General features: G+C 48.7%; 2 protein-coding genes and 1 long non-coding RNA gene across 6 annotated transcripts in view; 1 reads left to right on the forward strand and 2 right to left on the reverse strand.

Annotated features, from left to right (window-relative positions):
• LOC119406943 (adenosylhomocysteinase-like 1) overlaps positions 1–18,448 on the reverse strand; it is a 277,734-nt gene that overhangs the window by 219,850 nt on the left and 39,436 nt on the right. The window contains exon 1 of one of the 3 annotated variants that reach the window (XM_037673733.1): positions 10,518–10,748. The exons of the other annotated variants lie outside the window; for them this stretch is intronic. Coding sequence (XP_037529661.1) covers positions 10,518–10,733 — 216 coding nt within the window. The 5' untranslated portion in view covers positions 10,734–10,748. Of the gene's footprint in view, positions 1–10,517; positions 10,749–18,448 lie in introns of those variants that run through there. 3 annotated transcript variants of the gene reach the window in all.
• LOC119406953 (uncharacterized) overlaps positions 1–18,448 on the reverse strand; it is a 487,035-nt gene that overhangs the window by 168,231 nt on the left and 300,356 nt on the right. The window lies entirely within an intron of this gene.
• The window catches only part of LOC119406945 (uncharacterized), a 59,088-nt gene that overhangs the window by 18,845 nt on the left and 21,795 nt on the right, over positions 1–18,448 (forward strand). The gene's annotated exons all lie outside the window — the stretch shown is intronic.

Genomic DNA, 18,448 nt, shown 5'->3' on the forward strand with positions numbered 1-18,448 from the left:
GATTATGAGGGACGCCGCAGTGGAGGGTTTCGGAAATTTCGAGCACCTGGGGTTCTTTAACGTGCACTGACCGTTGCACGGTACACGGGTCTCTACCATTTCGCCTCCACCGAAATGCGACCGCCGCGCCCGGGATCGAACCCGCGACCTTCGGTTCAACAGCCGAGCACCGTAACCACTGATCTACCGTGGCGGACAAGTGCCCTTAGTTGTTCCGTGGTGCATTTGTATACTATATTAAGTTCGACGTTGCTACGATTATTAAGTAATATTTGTCACAGCCTTTAATGTAAGCCTATATAATCTTGTTTACTCGTCATATGTGGTATTCAAAATTGTGCGGTACTTGCATCAGTTTCGTCAGTACTTATTATCAGTTCGCGTTGACATGGGCGTCGAATCAAACAACTTGTTTTGTTTAATCTATTTTGTGCTTCTGAACAAGTGCTTGTTCGCCAATTTTCATTGGGTCAAAATAACCTTTTTTTTTTTTTTAACCCGCTTCAATTTCCTCCAGTGCCCTATGTTTAATGTGTCAAATACTGCTACATAAGAATGGGCACCTAAGCTAGCACTATTTTCCTAAATTAAATACGTTACTAAATACAAATCGTATAACCTAACAGTTTATTCCAAGATTGTGTGTCCAAGGGCTAATTATGCTCAAGTGCCTGCTTATTATACGAACTAAGCCCTGGGCAAGTTATCCAACACCATTTTATCGACGGCCAAATTGTAGCGACCTTACGGTACACCGATGTGAAGAATTTGCCGGCAGTGCAGTATCCGTACAATTAAAAAAAAATAAAGAAAGAACAGCGCGTGACTGTATTGCCTATCGCCACAATTTACGGCAGCCACCCCCCCCCTCTCCCTCTCTTTCTTTACCGGCAGAGGTGGGAAAGAAAAACAACCCTCGGTGAAGGAACGAAAGTCGCGAGAGGTCAAGCGGCGATAACCACGCAGGGCACAGCGGGAGAGCGCGAACTGCACTCAATTATGACTCCTTATCTAATCTCGAGGCGCGCGAAACAGGCGTGCACAGTTATGGAGGTTGCAAATTACACGCAGTACACGCAGCGCCTCGGGCGCAATCCAGTAGCGGGAAATTCCGTAAGACTCAGTGATTAGGTGTATGCCGTCCTGAGGTTTTTTTCTTTTTTCTGTTACTGCTCGCTGGCTGTAACGCTGCACTTCGTTCTGCTAGAGGTCGTATACGAAACGAAGATATACAAACTGTTGACGAAACATTCAAAGAGCACACCGATACAAGAGAACACCTCACAGTGTCCTTTATGCGTTCGCCTAAGACGACTCAAAGGCGAAAGCCACCAGGTGTGTCTGTTTTACCGTCCACTTTATATCGACGTAGAACGTTCACTAATTAATTATAACTACTTAACGTCACCAATTTAACCTTCGGCAATTACCTCACTACTGCCTTAATATGTCATCTTAGTAGCGGAAGTGGACTTAACAGTCATCTTCCACTAATTAACTTCACTATAATCACTAATTACCTCGCTTACTCAATCCGCTTTGATTATCCTCATGTATATGCACAGTCACGTTTTCACTCGCTTTTGCGTGGCCTTCGCTCTCCTAGACGTCACGTGATCGTTTTGCTTCACTTCTCGACCACCGGCTTTTCCTTGAGGGCCCCGACCGCATGAAACACGTAAGGATTTCGCCTTAAAAAACGAAGTACGGAGATAATAAATTAAACCTTATGCCCACATGCATAGAACATGCAATAATACAACGTATTAAACGGGCACACGGTACATGCAGTAAAGTAACACAGCATTAAACGGGTGCACCGTACGTACACACGAAACCGGTACACAGCTCAAGCATCAAGCTAGCTGTTACACCAGGCAAAGAACCACAAAGGGCCAACATAAATGGCGCTGTATAAGTACATGAAGAGGTGGGAAGGGAACGAGGTTCTGGTGGTATTACTAAACTTCATATATAGTTCATTACGAAGCTAGTGGGATCCATGGTAAGTTTATTATTAACAATTAATAAAACAAGAATGACGATGGAAGCTGCGCACGCCTATGCTCAGCAGTGAAAAAACATGGCCGCGCCTTGTGCTTAGAAGGGGATAGAGATGCAGGCCAGTGGGTCAGGGATGAAACAGCGCAATGCACGTAACACCGGGCAAGACGAAATGACGCGAGCGCTAATCTTCGTCCCGATTACAGCATTTAGTGGGACACGCTGCTATCGCAATCCGCGGCCTCTCATATAATATACATCGTAAAAGAAAGCAACGACTGAGGGGTTTTTCTTTGTGTGTGTGTTTTTTTAGTGCGTGTGTTTTTTTAATATGGAGATACGGCGAACTTCTCTTCGTAGACGCACCACACTGACGCTGAAGAACGAAAAATTTCCCTAAGCAGAAGAAATAAAAACAAAAGTTAAGCGGCAATCAAATAAAAAAAATGTTACAGAAAAAGCTTGCAAGTTCGGACAGACGCCCCCTGACGTTACAAAAAATACTTGGACCGTGGCCTGAAAAGCATCTTCATCGCGGCGAACTTCTTCCTAAAAGACTTCTTACTGGACACTGGGCTAGATAAGCGCTTGTCATGAGCAGCCATGTGTAGCAGCTGCATACGAAGTGATGTGATACTGCGGGCAGAACTTGGACAGAAAGGTGTGCGTGTGAACGTTCTATTGCAAAGGGAACTCCTGAGAGCGAGCTCTCCATCGCCATGTTATTTTCATTACTTGTTTCAGTTCTTTATATGTTCTTCCTTGGTCATTTCTGTTCTTGGGTAACTACTTACTTTACTTACTTACTTTACTTACCTACTTACCTACTCACTCACTCACTCACTCACTCACTCACTCACTCACTCACTCACTCACTCACTCACTCACTCACTCACTCACTCACTCACTCCACTCACTTATTTATTTATTTATTTATTTATTTATTTATTTATTTATTTATTTATTTATTCCTATTTATCTTTTTTGTTTATGCCCTGCAGAACTTATAGAAATAGAGTAGCCGAGGTGATAACAACCTCAACCTCTCCACGGCCAGCCAGATAGAACAGAACAGGCTTCATAAGAAAAACCAGTTGCTCAGTATATAAAGGAAAAGCTCAGGAAGACCTATCCGCCTTTCTGTGCTGAAATCGCCTCTTTGCTTCCGTCATTTCACGGGCGTTTGTGCTAAGCACGCTCAGTTTCTTCGCGTCCGCGTGCATTAAACCATCAAACTCCATCCGTAAACTCCTTGCGTGTGCAAGGATGAAGTTCACTAGGTCCGATGTAATATGCAGTTGAAGAAACAGACGACAAACGTGCGAAACACAACTTTACTAACGTTTCGGAAGGTGTCCCTGCCTTGTTCAGAAACAGGTCTATCCGCTGAACCGTTAGTAAAGTTGTGTTTCGCACGTTTGTCGTTTAGTACACAAATGTATATACTCTGGCGGCGATGATGGTGTGCATTGGCTCAAAGGCCAAAAAGCATTATATATAGCTATGACACCCACCGCGGCTGTCTAGTGGTTATGGCGGTCGACTGCTGACCCGAAGGTCGTGGGATCGAATCCCGGCCGCGGCGGTCGCATTTCGATGGAGGCGAAATGCTGGAGGCCCGTGCGCTCAGATTTAGGTACACGTTAAAGAACCCCCGGTGGTCTAAATTCCCGAAGCCCTCCACCAAAGCGTCTCCCATAATCATGTTGTGGTTTTGAGATGCAAAACAGCAACAATTATTATGACTAGGGCATCATCATTTTTACGGCAGTCTGCTGTCGAGCAGGCGACCTTGTGCTCCGCAGCGTAGTGTCTTAGCCGAGCTGCAATGGACCAGTCGCTTAGATGCAATCACTAAAAGAAAAAATAAAAAATAGCGAAAGAGACGCAAATAATTGAACAGCAGCAAAGCCCAGTTGAAGCTATTGACGGGAAATCCCAATTTGCTGTCCCACGAAGCAGCCACTGTTCAAAGGGGACCCAGTGAGTTACGTAACCCGCAAATCCCACGGTCTTAGTCCTTCCATGACGTCAGACACGATACGCAACGAAACGCGAATAATTTCCATTCCGTTATCGTAGAGACACGTGGTAACGTTTTCAGTTCGTTCAGCACGGGTCAGGGACGCCGCGACTTTCCATACGTCGCTTGCATCGATTGCATCGCACCCGGCTGCTCGCTATCTCGTACGCATCACGAGTGTTTTATTGCGCCTTTTCATCTTTCTTTTTCCCTCGCTTGCATGTTCCACGTGCAATTTCTTAATCCTTATATATCGCCGGGAAAGTCGCATTACCGGCCCCGTGGAACACGTGTACTACTGCGCAGCAGGTGCCTTTTGTCGCTGTGCTTGACAATGAATAGTTGTGCGAGCACATATAATCGCAAAATTCGTGCGTTTGCAAACTACACGGGTGGCCGGAGCTGATCTAATCACTTCAGAAAGTTCGAGACACACACGGGAGCGCAAACACGCAGACACAGAAAATCGATATACAACAACAGCTACGTCTGCGTGCCTGCGTTCCAGCACCACGAATGCATACCAAGCAGAGTTGCACGTAACGCGTTACAAGTAATCGATTACTTGTAATCAATTACATTTTCTTGTAATTTTGTCATATAATCGATTACCTTTTAGAAACTGTAACGTTCTGGGTAATTCAATTACATTTTGTTGCAATTGATTACCGGTAATCAATTACTTTCTTTTTTTTTTTCAAAATCGTTTTATCCAGTCTTCTACGGCAGTTCTCGTCCCGAGAAATATACGACAGCTCTGTAGGGACTCCCCGTCCAGTCAGACGGACGGTCCCTGTAAAGAGCCTATTTTTTCACCTTTCCCTTGGCCTTATATGTGCAACGTCTAACCCGAGCTCCAGCAACACTTCATAGAGGACATGGACACTATCATCGAAATACTGCGCAACTACGACATAGTGCACAAGGTGCTCCTACGTTATAATGCCGCCCTTCCCTCCAGCGCATGCATTGAGAGGGTGTTCAGTGCAGCAGCTGACCTCTTAACGAGGAAACTTGGAAGAATCAGCGACGACAACTTTGAAAAACAACCCCTGTTGAAAGTTAACAACGTGTAGCACTATATCCCAGAATCCACTGTAATCATCCCAGCCTGCACGCAAGCCGCCAGCCTTCTCTCTACCATGCAAGCCCCAGTAGTTTGTTGTATTTTGAGCAAACTTATGTTGTTGTGTTACGGCAATAAAAGTTTTAAGGAAAGTAACGCAAAAGTAATCGATTACATTTCTGTAATTGCTCAGTTACTTTTCTGGGGATGTAACGGACCATTGTAATCAATTACATTTTAAACTAAGTAATTGTAATTGTAATCAATTACTTACCTGTAACGCGTACAAGTCTGACACCAAGCTATAAGGCGGCTCTCCGCGCATCTGTACTTGTGTATCAACGCCACCCGCCATGTTAGCACAGTTAAAACTATTTCGTAGTCAACTCAATCATTGGGCTGCGCGTGAATGAAGGCAATGATGTTGTAGTTGTAGCTATTGTTTAAACTGCGGATAGCAAACACAAGCCAGCATTAGCCAAGAGTTAGCCGACATTACCCGAACACCAGCCAGTGCTGCTAGTACGCGAGCAAACACGGAAGTTGAATTCGGTCTGAACTTAGAGTCGACACCGCACTCCGCCACTAAAGTGAAAGGAAAAGGCTTACAAAGACATCAAAACGAACAGACTCGAATTCGTCGCGACGAACGAAACGCCACTAGACATATTGAAGCGGCAATTAACAGTGGAAGCGCCTACAAGGACCAAGGAAGGAAAATACAATGCAAGTGGAAAAATACCAACTATTTGAAGGGAAAACTTAAACCCGCATTCGGGCACCCGCGTCTGATTACAGATAAACATGGAACTAACATAGAAATTACAGAAACATTTCATGTTAAGGTCATGGGAGATACAGTGGAGACCAATGGGAGATACACGTGTCAGACAACCCTCCGTTTCATTAACCGATCAGCACGTAATGCTAGACTCACTGAGCGAAGTGTAATATTGTGCTATACAATATAGGCTTTTAAATGCGAAGCATTTCTTAGCGAACTTCTGAGACTTTGAGCGTATCTATCTATCTATCTATCTATCTAGCCGCCTACGACTTTGTGCTCTCCTGGTCGCTTGGTTATTTTGACAAGCTCTTGTTCCCGGTTCTGGTTTGTTTGTTTGCAGTTTCTAGTTAACGCGTCTGTTTTGCAACCTCTCGACGGCGCCTGGGAAGATGAAGTGCACACAACTATCAGTTTAGGTAAACTAGTCTATGCCTGCGCGGTCTTTTCCTTCGTTCGTCCTCGTGTTTTACGCGCATTCAGATTAGCAGCTCACCCAGCTGTCGCGTTCTTCCGTGACGCAACGATACTGCCATTCGTCGGCCATCGCTTCCATTCAACACTATATAAAAGAATGTCGCGTCCACTTACGGAGAGGCGGGCGCGCATCGTCGAAGGCACCCCTCCGTTGTTGGCACACACGACCTCGCCACCGCTTTCGTGCAGAGACCACGCGGCAGCCCCATTCACAGGCATCAGGTCGGTCCGAAACCAACGCTGACGCAGGAACAGAGACATGCTGCCGACCGTCCTTCAACGACACAGCTGGGAGGGGTTCCACAACGTCACACAGTCTGTGAATCAGTACGCGTCCAGTGCGCCGCTACACACGCGCGATAACGTATAGTCCCTGTAACCACACCACAGAAGTTCAGGGGAACACGGAAGCTTGAAGGGACGAAAAATTCTTGAACACGGGGTGTCTCGTTTACCCAGACATGTGCAAGACAGATAAATGCAAGAACTGTGGTTCTAGAGCTCTAGAGCACATACTATGGGAATGTCAAGGGATAACGAACATTACTGGGGATGCATCCTCTAGCGATCGCCTCCGCTCGCGCTGGGAGGCTGCGTTGCACCGCTCTGCCTTTGAAGATCAACTCTGGGCTATCCAGCGGGCCGAGGAAGCCACCAGGACTCAAAAACTCCTGGCCGTCACCTAGGCGGGACCTTGTGCCCGTCCCACAAACTCGCAGGACCTTTCAGTTCTTTGAATGATTGACGGGGAATGGCTGGAGCTAACGTTTCCACAAGCGGTCTTTTCTTCGAGGCAGCGACCGCCTACCTTAGCGTGTGTACGTGTATGCTTTGTACCCTCTCCTTCGACTAAAACACCATAGTCACAGTGCAGTCGTACCACGAGCACAAGCGAAGCGTATCCAGCTTTCTGAGGGAGCGCTAAGATAGGAGAGCACGTCACGACAGAAGACTTCTCCCGAATGTCTTACGGAGTGCTGGCGAGTTCACGGCCAGGCGTCCTGGACTTTAACGCGTACGCCTGCCTTCCCAAATCTTCCAAAGCTTCTCAAATCTCGCCAAATCGTTCCTTGCCAAAATCACGCATCAGTGCCAGAAGGTCCGCATGGATCTTCAGGACCAAAGTATGGCAACATCGTTGCCACGGTGCGCAAGGCATCCACTACGAGTACCTGCGTACCTCAAGGGCGATCTTTCGAGGAAGTCAGCAGAAACTGCCGTCAGGTTTCTCACGTCCCCGTAATGGAATGTTGAACAGCAAGTCTACCGGAGGCACAAGGACGTCCCATGTTGGGCTTTACGAACACTTGTCCAAGGACGCTACTGGACGACGCGCAAGTCCACACAGAACGGTACACAGGAATGCCGAAAGTACAGTCGCCAAGCGTGCGGCCACCCACGACACAAATCGGCGTCGTCAACTGCGCGCAGTAACCAACAGGTCCCGAGAACACATGGTCCATGAAAAATCCTCGCAGTCACTAGACTCGTTCCGCAAGTAGACTTCTGCGGTCACTCATTGTATGAACGGTACACAGACGTGCCACCAATACCGGAGGTGACAAGCCTGTGAGGGTCTTGTATACCGTCCTCCTCTCCACGTCTGTCCCAGGACTGTAGGCGTGACAGGGGAGCGTTTCTTCTTGTTTGCGTGGTTGTGGCCTCTTGCTTGCTTTCTTTGCTTGAGGGCTCTCGCTTGCTTTGTATGTTTGTGGTTTCTTGCTTGCTTTCGTGTACGACCGCGCCCAGCGATCCGTAGCTTCGCGCTACGCTTTCCTCGACACGGCTCACGCAGAGCCCCGAAATGACAAGACCAGCCGTAGTCGTCGAAACGATGGGGGCAGGCACGCCACCGGTTGCTGTACAGCGGTGAAGAAGCGTCCACCCCCCTTCCCCCTTCACTCACGTGAAAACGAGAGCTCTGCTGACCAACGGAGCACGGCCCGCAGCGTTCGTCCAACGCCCACAGTCGACCCGCTGGACCGTTCACAGCGACCCATCGCTGCACGCGAGGGCGTCGGCTGCGAGGAATGTGGTCGACGGTGATGCATTCCCATATGGTGGATGCGCGCCACAGCGAACGGGATAGATTTATATCGGTACCTTTAAAGAGACATTGATTGATTGATTGATTGATTGATTGATTGATTGATTGATTGATTGATTGATTGATTGATTGATTGATTGATTGATTGATTGATTGATTGATTGAATGAATGAATGCGTTTGCCACCTGCGGAACTTTCTTGTGAAAACAGCACTAATTAAGCGACGAAGGTTGGAGTGAACTATCGTTTTTTGTTATATCCAGCCATGTGATGCCACTACATGGTGATGCCAAGAAAACACAGGAAACGTTCTTTTTTTTTTAACTAGAACTACATATTATGCTCCGTGTACGTTCCTTGGTTTCGCTATCTGCTGCCTTTATATAGAACAGAGTAGAAGTAAAACTGTTGGGTAGGTATTCATGGTGAAATTTGTAGCGCGCACAGTTAATAGGGACACAAAGAAGAGAGACGAACGAGCGCGAACTCACAACTGTTTATTTTTTGAAAACTACTTTTGAAACTATTATATTGGGCAAACAGGTCGGTGCATCTGCACCCGTCTAAAAGAGCATAAAAACTCTCTGGGGAACGAAGCTTTCTCGCTATTGTCTGATCGTTGTAAAATATGTCATTGCAATCCGGCTTTTTGTAATACAGCTATTTCGTTTCCTGATAAAAATAAGCCAACACGTGATGTTACGGAAGCGTTTCATATAAAAAGGTGTAAAAAGGTGCGCCGACAGATGTATCAGTCAGCCATCGCTGGCACTCACCGATAAAGAATTGGCCTTTTTTAATTTATTTTGTTTGATCCTATGTAATCTGTATGCATGCCACATGACTCGCTTTGCTCATGCTCTGTGCGGATTCGTGGGGCTTATATGTTCAGTCGTTTTCAAAAAAATAAACAGTTGTGAGTTAGCGCTCGTTTGTCTCTCTTCTGTGTGTCCCTGTCAACTGTGCGCGCTACGAATTTCGCCACGAACAAAGTAGAAGGCCAGACGGATCACAAAGCGGTACTTGCGGTACACAAAGCGCAACAGCGCTACTGATGTTTAGCGCTGTTTTCACATGCATGACGTATAACAACACACCCAACGGGGCGTCCATACAATCAAGCATCAAAGATACCAGACAGGTACGTTAGTCCCCTTTCCCATCGCGATATTCAATGGACTCACTACCCACATTCACAGTCTCACCCGTGCAGGAACACATCCATGAACTGAAACACGCAGCTCGCCCACTCCTAGTTATTAAAGCGAAAGCCTTAGACGCCTCATAAAACGCGAAGTGACCGTCGGCGTAAACACGAGTGATGCAAAAATCTTCATCACGTGACGACGTCAACATGACGTCAAAAGTCGCTAAACTTGTGACGTTATCATGAGGTCACCGTGACGTCACAACCACGTGACATGATGATGTCTTCAGATAACATCATCGCTTGCTTATAGGTGGGCTGGTCCCCGAGGCACTGCTGAACCACGTGGGGTGTCAAAACCTTGCAATGCCTCCAATCCCGGAGGCAGCGCAAAACAACGTTGGGTGCAGCAAGCTTTCGGAAGGGGAGGGAGGAAGGAGGATAGGTACAGTCGCGCTCAATATGACTTGCAACACGGGATGGCCTCACGAGTTTAAGGATTGCGCATTCCTTCCACTAGCCCTTAATTCTGCAACTAAACGCTGTTCTCTCACAGGAGGATGTTTCCGAATAAGAAAATAATATTTAGTTACAGAAATGAAGGAAGTTGAAGCCATGTGCAATCTTTAAACTCGTGAGGCCACGCGCTCCCGTGTTGCAAGTCATATTGAGCGCGACTGTACAATCGATTGAGAAGGAAAAGGAGATGGTCTTAGGCAAATGCATAAGAGACCGTGTGGTGAGTTTTCGAATAGGAAGAGCCCACTACGAAACCCGACACACACACACGCACCAACAGTGCCCCGTAAGCCAGCCCATCAACCACTAGCTGATACACATACCCCACCCCGTTCTCTTCTATATTTTTATGTCACGTTTCAAAACTGCGCCATTACAATACGCATCCATTCGACAGAATAAATCGCCTATAGTATCACAAGAATACACGCTCGTTTCACAAGACTTACGCTGAGGCACTGCTCGCACAGGCCGCTCTTTCGGGGCTTGTCGTCTCGCTTGACCAGGATGCTGACCGGAGCCTTGGGCACCACGTCGGGGGCGCCGGGCGCCTTCAGTATCACGTCCGGCGTCACCGTCACCTGCCAGTTGCGCTTCCAGTTCACGCACGACACCTGATTGTACGGCATGTCGGCCAGCACACGCTTAACGTGAAGCATCGGCATGACCGCAGTAATCCCAAAGGCAGGCGTCGTTTCAGTCGACGTCCACGCGATGCAACGGCCGCGATCACTAAAACGAGGGCTTCAGCAGCCCTCCACTAATTTGCACCGCAGAGGCACGTTCACGATAACCGTTGGCGACGAAACAGTCGCGAAGATGTCATTTGCCACCCGTTTATATTCTCACTAGTGCCCTTGGCGGGTCGTAAACTACGGACCACAAGCTATAGTTGGTTCATCACGCGACGAACATCACAGCAACACCTTCAGGCACAAGTTTACTGGTACACACACTGGAGGCACAAACACCATGGTCAGTGACCCTGATTCGGTCCCACACGCACCCGTTCAGCCCAGAGAAACTCTGTTCAGAGCTGAGAATGAAACTGTAGCCGTCGCACCGTTCTGATTCTTCAACGAGAAGTCAACTGAGATTGCGTCCACGAGTATTGTGGAAATACAATTGCCTGAAAACTTCTAGAAAGTCACACTCGAGTATTGAGGAAATGCAGTTGCTATACAGGCGTTGCAGGCTATTCCTTGCAAACAGCACTTGATATCACACCGCGTATAGGATTCGAAGACCCCTGATGCAAGAGAAGTATGATATCAGACTAGCAGTGGGACCTAGATATTAAGAAGTGTCAAATGTCTTGTGATGATTCCTTCCGCAAGCTAGACGGCAAGTGACGGCCACGCAGATCCCACCGGTAAACGGACTGCCGGGCGAGAAGTGTCGATCGAGGTCGTAGCATTTGTTCGCGCCAGCAAATCCCTAAAGCGCAGACGACGCCTCACGACTCCAACGAGCGGCCCACTATAGTCCGATCCACTCGCAGATCCCAAAGGACACCGCAGGTTGTGGCAAGAACGGATCACGGAGCACTGTTACGCGTGCCTTCTCACGACGAACACAAAGGCGTTTTTCATTCGCTCAGACGCCTCTCTTAACAGAATACACGGATAGATCAAGAGAAACCGCGCATCGATTCCACTTGCGTCCACTTGAAGGTTGAGTCCGCAGAGAGCTGGCACAGCGCGAGGAACAGAACACGGAACCCGTCAAACACTCCCCGTGCACTTCCGGCAATCCCTTTGCCCCTCCCGGCCGAGAAAAAGCCAAATCTTGATGAACTCCGGCAAAGACGAAGATTTACACCCTAATAAAGCAACAAACACGAAAAGAACGCCACCCGGAAACAGAAACGCCGAAAGGGGATTTGGTTTCTTGCCCAGGCTTCACTGCCAAGATGTGGAGTATCCAAGACGAAAAAAAAAAAAAAAAAAAACACGAACGGGACAGTGCAAGAAGGCGACGGAGAAAGGAAAAGCCAAACGCCCTAACGCCGTTAGTGCAGCGTGAAATAAGCATCAAAACGAGTTGATTTCGAAGGTCGTTGGCTCACCCGGCCTCCCTCAGCTGCGTGGACGGCTCTCGCTCGCACGCAGCCTGCTAGCAGATAGCGCGCCCGCGACTTACAGAATGGAGATAGTCGGAGACGCGAGATCGCGTTAGCAGCTGGGCGCGGGTAGAAGAAGCGAGAAAGAAAAATGTGCAGAGTTTCTCGCCTCCCATGCGAGAACGGTTATAAAAGAGAGAAAAAGAAAAAAGAAACAAAAACACGAGGACGGTCGGGAAATTCCGTCGCCCTCTCCCGCGCGCTTTTGCTAATTGCCGGCAGAAAAGAAGGCGCCGAGGTATAGATGGAAAACGAAGCCAGGAGACCACGAAACAAAATGAAAATACGAATATCAGAGTTTACAAAGAAAAATGCCGAGCTACGCGAAAACAAAACCGTAAATGAGGAAACCTAACACGAGTTGGTTGTGCAGGAACGCTCGCTTCTGGTTGAGTCGGGTTATCGCGGCACGCACTTTCTGCACGACACTACCAGCTTTCTCGACTCGCGCTTGAAGCTTGCCCACTGTCGAAACCTGTGCGCTCCACTCCGTACACTGTACACCACTCTGTACACTTGTACACCCCACTCACGGTCACGTGCGCGTGTTGCAACGTACGACAAGGCTTCCAGCGGGTTGCGGCACACCACGACGGACTCTTTAACAACACCGACGTTATGTCACCACCTCAAACCATAAACGCGGCCACTCGAAACTACTTCACAAAGGAGACTGCCGTCCAAAGCTAGTACCTCTGTCTCGTTTATACTTTTCTAGTTTGTTTGTTCTTTGTTTTCTTCGAGTTGCAAGACCAGCCCGCAAGCGCCTTCGCCGACGACGACGCCTCCTCTGTAGTACCCCTCAATAAGAAACGACACACAAATGGCAAAAAGAAAGAGACTCAGTTGTGTGTGATAATACGGGTGAACAAGACGTGAAACGCTTTTCCTCTGAGGGAGGAGACACAAAACAAGACAATGCCTGTTCTTTCTGCGAGCGCGCACCGAACTAAAGAGGAGCTTACGCAAGGTGCGCGGTCTCCAAGGCCGCGTGCGGACCCGCCCCTGCTGTACTTAATACAGGCACGTTCGAGATGCACACTTAAATGATATGGGCGTTCATTCGGCTCGTCCTCTTCGCTCTCCTAAAGGGCAACGGTAGTGCTGGCAAGCACAGACATGTCTCTGGAATCTACTCGGTCAAACGCTACTTGTTTGTTTATCCACGAACAAGCCTGGACGTTAAAAAGCACGACAAGCCTATAGCTCGGATGCCAATGGGTATCGCGTTTCCACTCCTGCGCGCACCTGATTTGGTTCCCAACGCGATTACCGTGACAACGGCTCTGGTATCGAGCTTTGCGAAGTCACGCAAGACAAAAAAAGGCCGGTTAACACGAATGCGAGGAACGAGACGAGAGGCACCTGACGGAAGCTATTCGACAAGGACCAATGCGTCGAGAAGATACGTTCCAATCCACCTTTCTCACGTTACCACGGCGCATGCGCCTTTCCCCTGGCGGGAAAGTAGCGAAACGCTGTGGTAGGGTTTCCGCACGTCTTTCGATCTCGGAGGCTTCTGTTCTGGCTAACCCGGTTGTCTCGGATCACACCGCGAAGCTCCGCCCACCCACTAAAACGGCAGAGGGCAGCACAGGAAAATGAAAAACGCTAGGACGATGTACTAGGCGAGATGTTAACCAAGTAACTAACCGGGCCTGGTGTGGTTATCGGCAGAGGGCCCACAAAAACGGCTGAAGAAGAAACAAAAAGGACTTGGTGTATTGTTGTACACAGGCAGGGTGTTCCGCCAATTAAGGTAACTTCGGGTGATTAGATAAAGAGGCACAAAAATGGAACACCAATCCTTATCAGCGCCGGAAAAGCAAACACGGCAATGAACGCGCGAACACGTGACAACCGCCGATAGGGGCAATGGTGGCGCTATACGCGCGGTTGTTAACCGATGGCCTCTATCAGATTAAAAGGCGAAGGCTGCGACTAAGCCGGACTGCGTCCACCAGATGAGGTCAGAGGACAACTAAGAAAGAAATAAGCGTAGGACAGAGACAACAACTGTGCAGCGAACAGTGGGCTATTAAAGCTATGAGACGATACGTTGTTTGAATGTAGAGAAAGCAGCGTGACTGCTAAAACAGTCAGCAGTTGCGTGTGCCACTCCTGCGCGTGTTCAAGCAATAGAGTGGAGCAGGGATCCAGACAAGGATAGGAACGTGCGAACGAAAGCGCCAGAGACAAACACCTCTTCTATGGAGACACCGCGCTGTCGCTGCCTCAATTCAGGAGGCGGGGTACTGGTACAAGGCGCTAAACACGCTTATCAGCGCATGCTCTTTCCGGGATGTCCCGGCCCGAGCGAAAACGACAATATATAATAACGTTGGGTGAGCTTTCTCCTCCCCAGCTATACGAGGACTACGTATACAATCCTTTCAAAACGCAGTCCCCTCAATAACCGGAGGCAGCAATTACGGTCCCGGCAGAATCTCGTCGCCGCAGTGGCCCTAATTAGGGGAGAAATCGTCGCCTACACCACTTAAAACAAAAACAGTAGCACGAGGAAAGGCTTAGCGAACGTCAAGAGACGGCGGGGACACCGCCGACGTGTCGTCTCTCTCCAATTCCGAGAACTCGGCACTTCGCACGCCGTAAGCTGCCGTGCCGGGAAGTCAGCCGCTTGTACAAAACCAGATTTCGCGTTCAAGGGCCCTCGACGCAGCGGGAATCTCCGACGTCACTATCGTGAATGAAGATCGGGGCTTAAGAAGACGTAATTGGAGCTCGAAGTGGCCTCGTAATTATCGTGTCAATGCGCGAAACGGAAGCTGTAAGCTTTTTCTTTGAGAATCGGAACTCACCCTTGATGGAGCAGCGCGCGTAAGCTCTTCCTCGCTTTCTTGGCTAGCGAGTGAAGTCACGTGGTTAGATGAACAGCCAAACGAATCAAGCTGAATGATTACAGCTGTCAAAGATCACGCCTGGTTTTTACTCACGAGTGAGCGAAGTCCGCGCCTTCTCAACTATATTTGCGACAATACTTCTCCGATAGTTGGCGGAGTCCTTTGGAAAGCGGCCAAACCTGGACGAACTTGCAGATGAGAATACGACTAACCAGGGTACACGGTGGTGTCGACTTAGAACGCTGCAGCAGTAGAAAATGCACCAGCGCCGTCGTCACTTCTAAAACGGTGATCCACGGTAAAGAATTCGGACACCTCTCTTTAGTTAGGCGAAAGCTACACGCATCGATGCAGACTTACACCCACACAAGGCACGCACAAAGGTGTCGATCTGAAGCCGACTCCAGGCGTGCGTGCAGTCCAGGAATTCCACGCTTTGACAAAGAAAAAAAGGAATAAAAAAGAGAGAAATCGCCAACTGTCGATACACAAAGCTTCAGCGTAGCACTCGACACTAGAAGGACGACCGTTCAGATGTACTCAGACCACTAAGAGCAACGGAACGGAATAGGTGAACACGAACGACGATGTTTGACGTATGTCCAGCACGCGCAGACAAACAAACGCACAAAAAAAGGAAAAAAACCCGTATATGTTCGACGTCCGGGTTTCACGAGTTTGCTGCCGAAGCAAGGCCTATCTTTCGCCAGTACACTAACAGGAACTAACGTAACGCAAATTGTTTACGCATGCTCAGTCGAAAGGGTCTCTTCACAAAGTATAACAGCCGCAGTTAGGCGAGGGGCACGGTGGTATCGAAGGGGGCAAGATCAAGTGCGCTCAGCGAAGGAACCAGACTCTGTGCCTTCACTATAGTGCTTCGTAACAGACGACGCCCTATAGTATTTCGTCTGCTACGTCGTCTGCCACACACGGACGATTGGGAGAGAGAGAAAGGGGGAGGGTAAAGCGAAGCCTGTGGGACAATCAAATGCCTTTCTTTCCGCGATTCGTGGGAATGCTTGGAGGAGGAGCAGGAGAGGGGAAATAAGCAAGGCCGTCGACGGAGAGGCAATTACGACCACGACGACGAAAGAACGTTTCTTTTTCGGCAAGCGTACACTATATATCCACCTATACGTCAGTCACGGAATGCCCAATGGCGGTAAATTGTACGATTGCACGGGCGGGCAGTCGGTCCACCGTATAGTAAAGCGCGCTGGTCGCACGGATCTCCTCCTCTCCCAGCTATGCGTAACACGTGACTCTTCTTTTGTTAATGCTTTCTGTTTCCCCAGGCCGAAATGACCACTCGTCCAACGCCCCCTCCGTGCCTTTTTATGTTTGTCCTACGTACGCAAACGCTCGGCAATCACGGAAGACGAACAAACGAAGTCTGTATACAAAGAAACACGGTAGCAAATGCAACGATTGCGTGACCGTTCTTCCTAGAGTCGACGCTAGGAGCCGCGACAATCGAGGCTTGTTTGGAAAGTTTCGAAATCGATAGAGAAAATGGGGGGTGGCCCTCTGCGGAAACGTAATAATAAATCCTATGCCCTCCCGAAAACACCACAAGCTAGCTGCGATGATGAGTTTTATTACGTAACGACGTGAGTCAGCTAATTTGGTGCGTCACCGTGACTATATGTCGAGAAGTTACGCGCGCGTGAATCACGAAAGTACCGACAAAAGTTCGCAGAAAGACACGCCTCCTAAAGCAATCGCCTTCACGACTACTCGCATCAGTTAAGTCTACGCCTACTAGTGATGCGTCACTTCTTGATACCGTGCAAAGGTGATTTACTAGGCGGCCAGTAAGCTGTGAAATGCGAACGAGGGGCCGATTGAGGAAAACCTTCACGGTGTGGGAAGCACTTCTGGGAAAGAATAAATTATTGCGATCGCTGAAAGCTTCGAAAGATCGGTCGTAAACAGCGTCTCCTTTCCGAACAAAATTATTTAGTCAGTTTGATGTAATTGCGTCGACAAACAATACGTCCCGTTGTGTAGGCTGTGAACCCGCGAAAATCTCTCACGTCATCAAATCCGGGTCGGTGGGCTCCTTTCCGATCTGAGCACTCGGCTGCTGGAGTTTGCCCCGGCCAGCAATTCGTGAGTTATTTCGATGGAAAACTGAAAACTACGTACAGCGCTGGATCCTTCAATTATTTCACAGTTTCAGCAACATAAGCGAGCTCTTTAAATTGAAGTGTGCAAATCAAAAGTGCCCTCGTGCAAGCTGCTTTCGATCGCGTCGCTTGCACAGAATTGCACAAGTGCTGGTGAAAGTATCTCTGGAATGAACACGAAGCACAGAGATTTGAAACAGCAGCCAATGCTTACCCAGCCGGGCTTGAATCAGAAACTCTCTCACACAAGTGATTCCCGGCGGGTAAAATATAAGGTTCACGCCTGCGCATGCAAATGACTTTGAAAGGACCGGCAGTAAAGTATTACACCTGCAAAGCTGAGTTCCGACGTAGTTCTTGACGCAAACAAAATTCCTTCGAGCGATTCACAAGCTAAACGTATCGAGGAAGCCTTGCGCCAACAGCGCTGATGGCATTCGCGAATAAGCCGACACGCGAAACCTGACAGCGCAGCAAACGCAAGCACGCTATCGGGTCTTCGAGCGAAATAACAAGTTTCACTTCTGCGAATTAGTCGCAAACAAATGCGGGTTGTTCTAACGAAGCGAGGAGGGCTTCAAAGGTGTCCTTGCACAAGGCGTTGTAGGCGTTCGAAAACAGCCTTCGTTCGTTGATGTCACAGACGCTACAGGTATGTAGATGTGCGATAGCGAAACAACTTGCACAGAACAAGCAGAAAGCCTCTTGCAGAACGGCCGCGATGTCGTGTGAAACGGTTGGTGTCGACGTCTTTCTTTTTTTCGCACTGCGATGTCTTCAGAGAGTCGCGTAGCAACACACAATCACACCGCAACGCGCACACGGCGCCACACTCAAAATTACGAGTTCTTGCACACTGTGCCAGGGCTTACAGAGCGCACGCTAAAGCACCAACTCGTCACGCATAATCCAGCAGCAACGGCGACGAAACATCGATGGACACGTTGCCAAAGAGCCGGTTGCTGCACGCATGCTCGGTTGGCGCCAAGCAACCAATGCCCGACGTTCATTGGTTAACACATTTGTACTGCTTAGCAGACGCCTCTTCTGTCGATGACAATCGCCTGCCGGACGTCCTGCGGACGTACGTGTGGGATTCTGACTGTCGTCTGCTTATCGACTGTCCATTCGAAGCAGACGTGTTTTCAAGCTGTAGTCAGAATGTGGTCACACATATAACGCCGATGAGCACGGTGAAAACGAGACGTGAAACAAACGATGAATTAAGGAGGGAATCAAGTAGCTGTCGCGCACGCTAATTGCGC

Source organism: Rhipicephalus sanguineus, chromosome 10 (genome assembly GCF_013339695.2).
Source record: "Rhipicephalus sanguineus isolate Rsan-2018 chromosome 10, BIME_Rsan_1.4, whole genome shotgun sequence".
In the NCBI taxonomy this organism is placed as follows: Eukaryota; Metazoa; Arthropoda; class Arachnida; order Ixodida; family Ixodidae; genus Rhipicephalus; species Rhipicephalus sanguineus.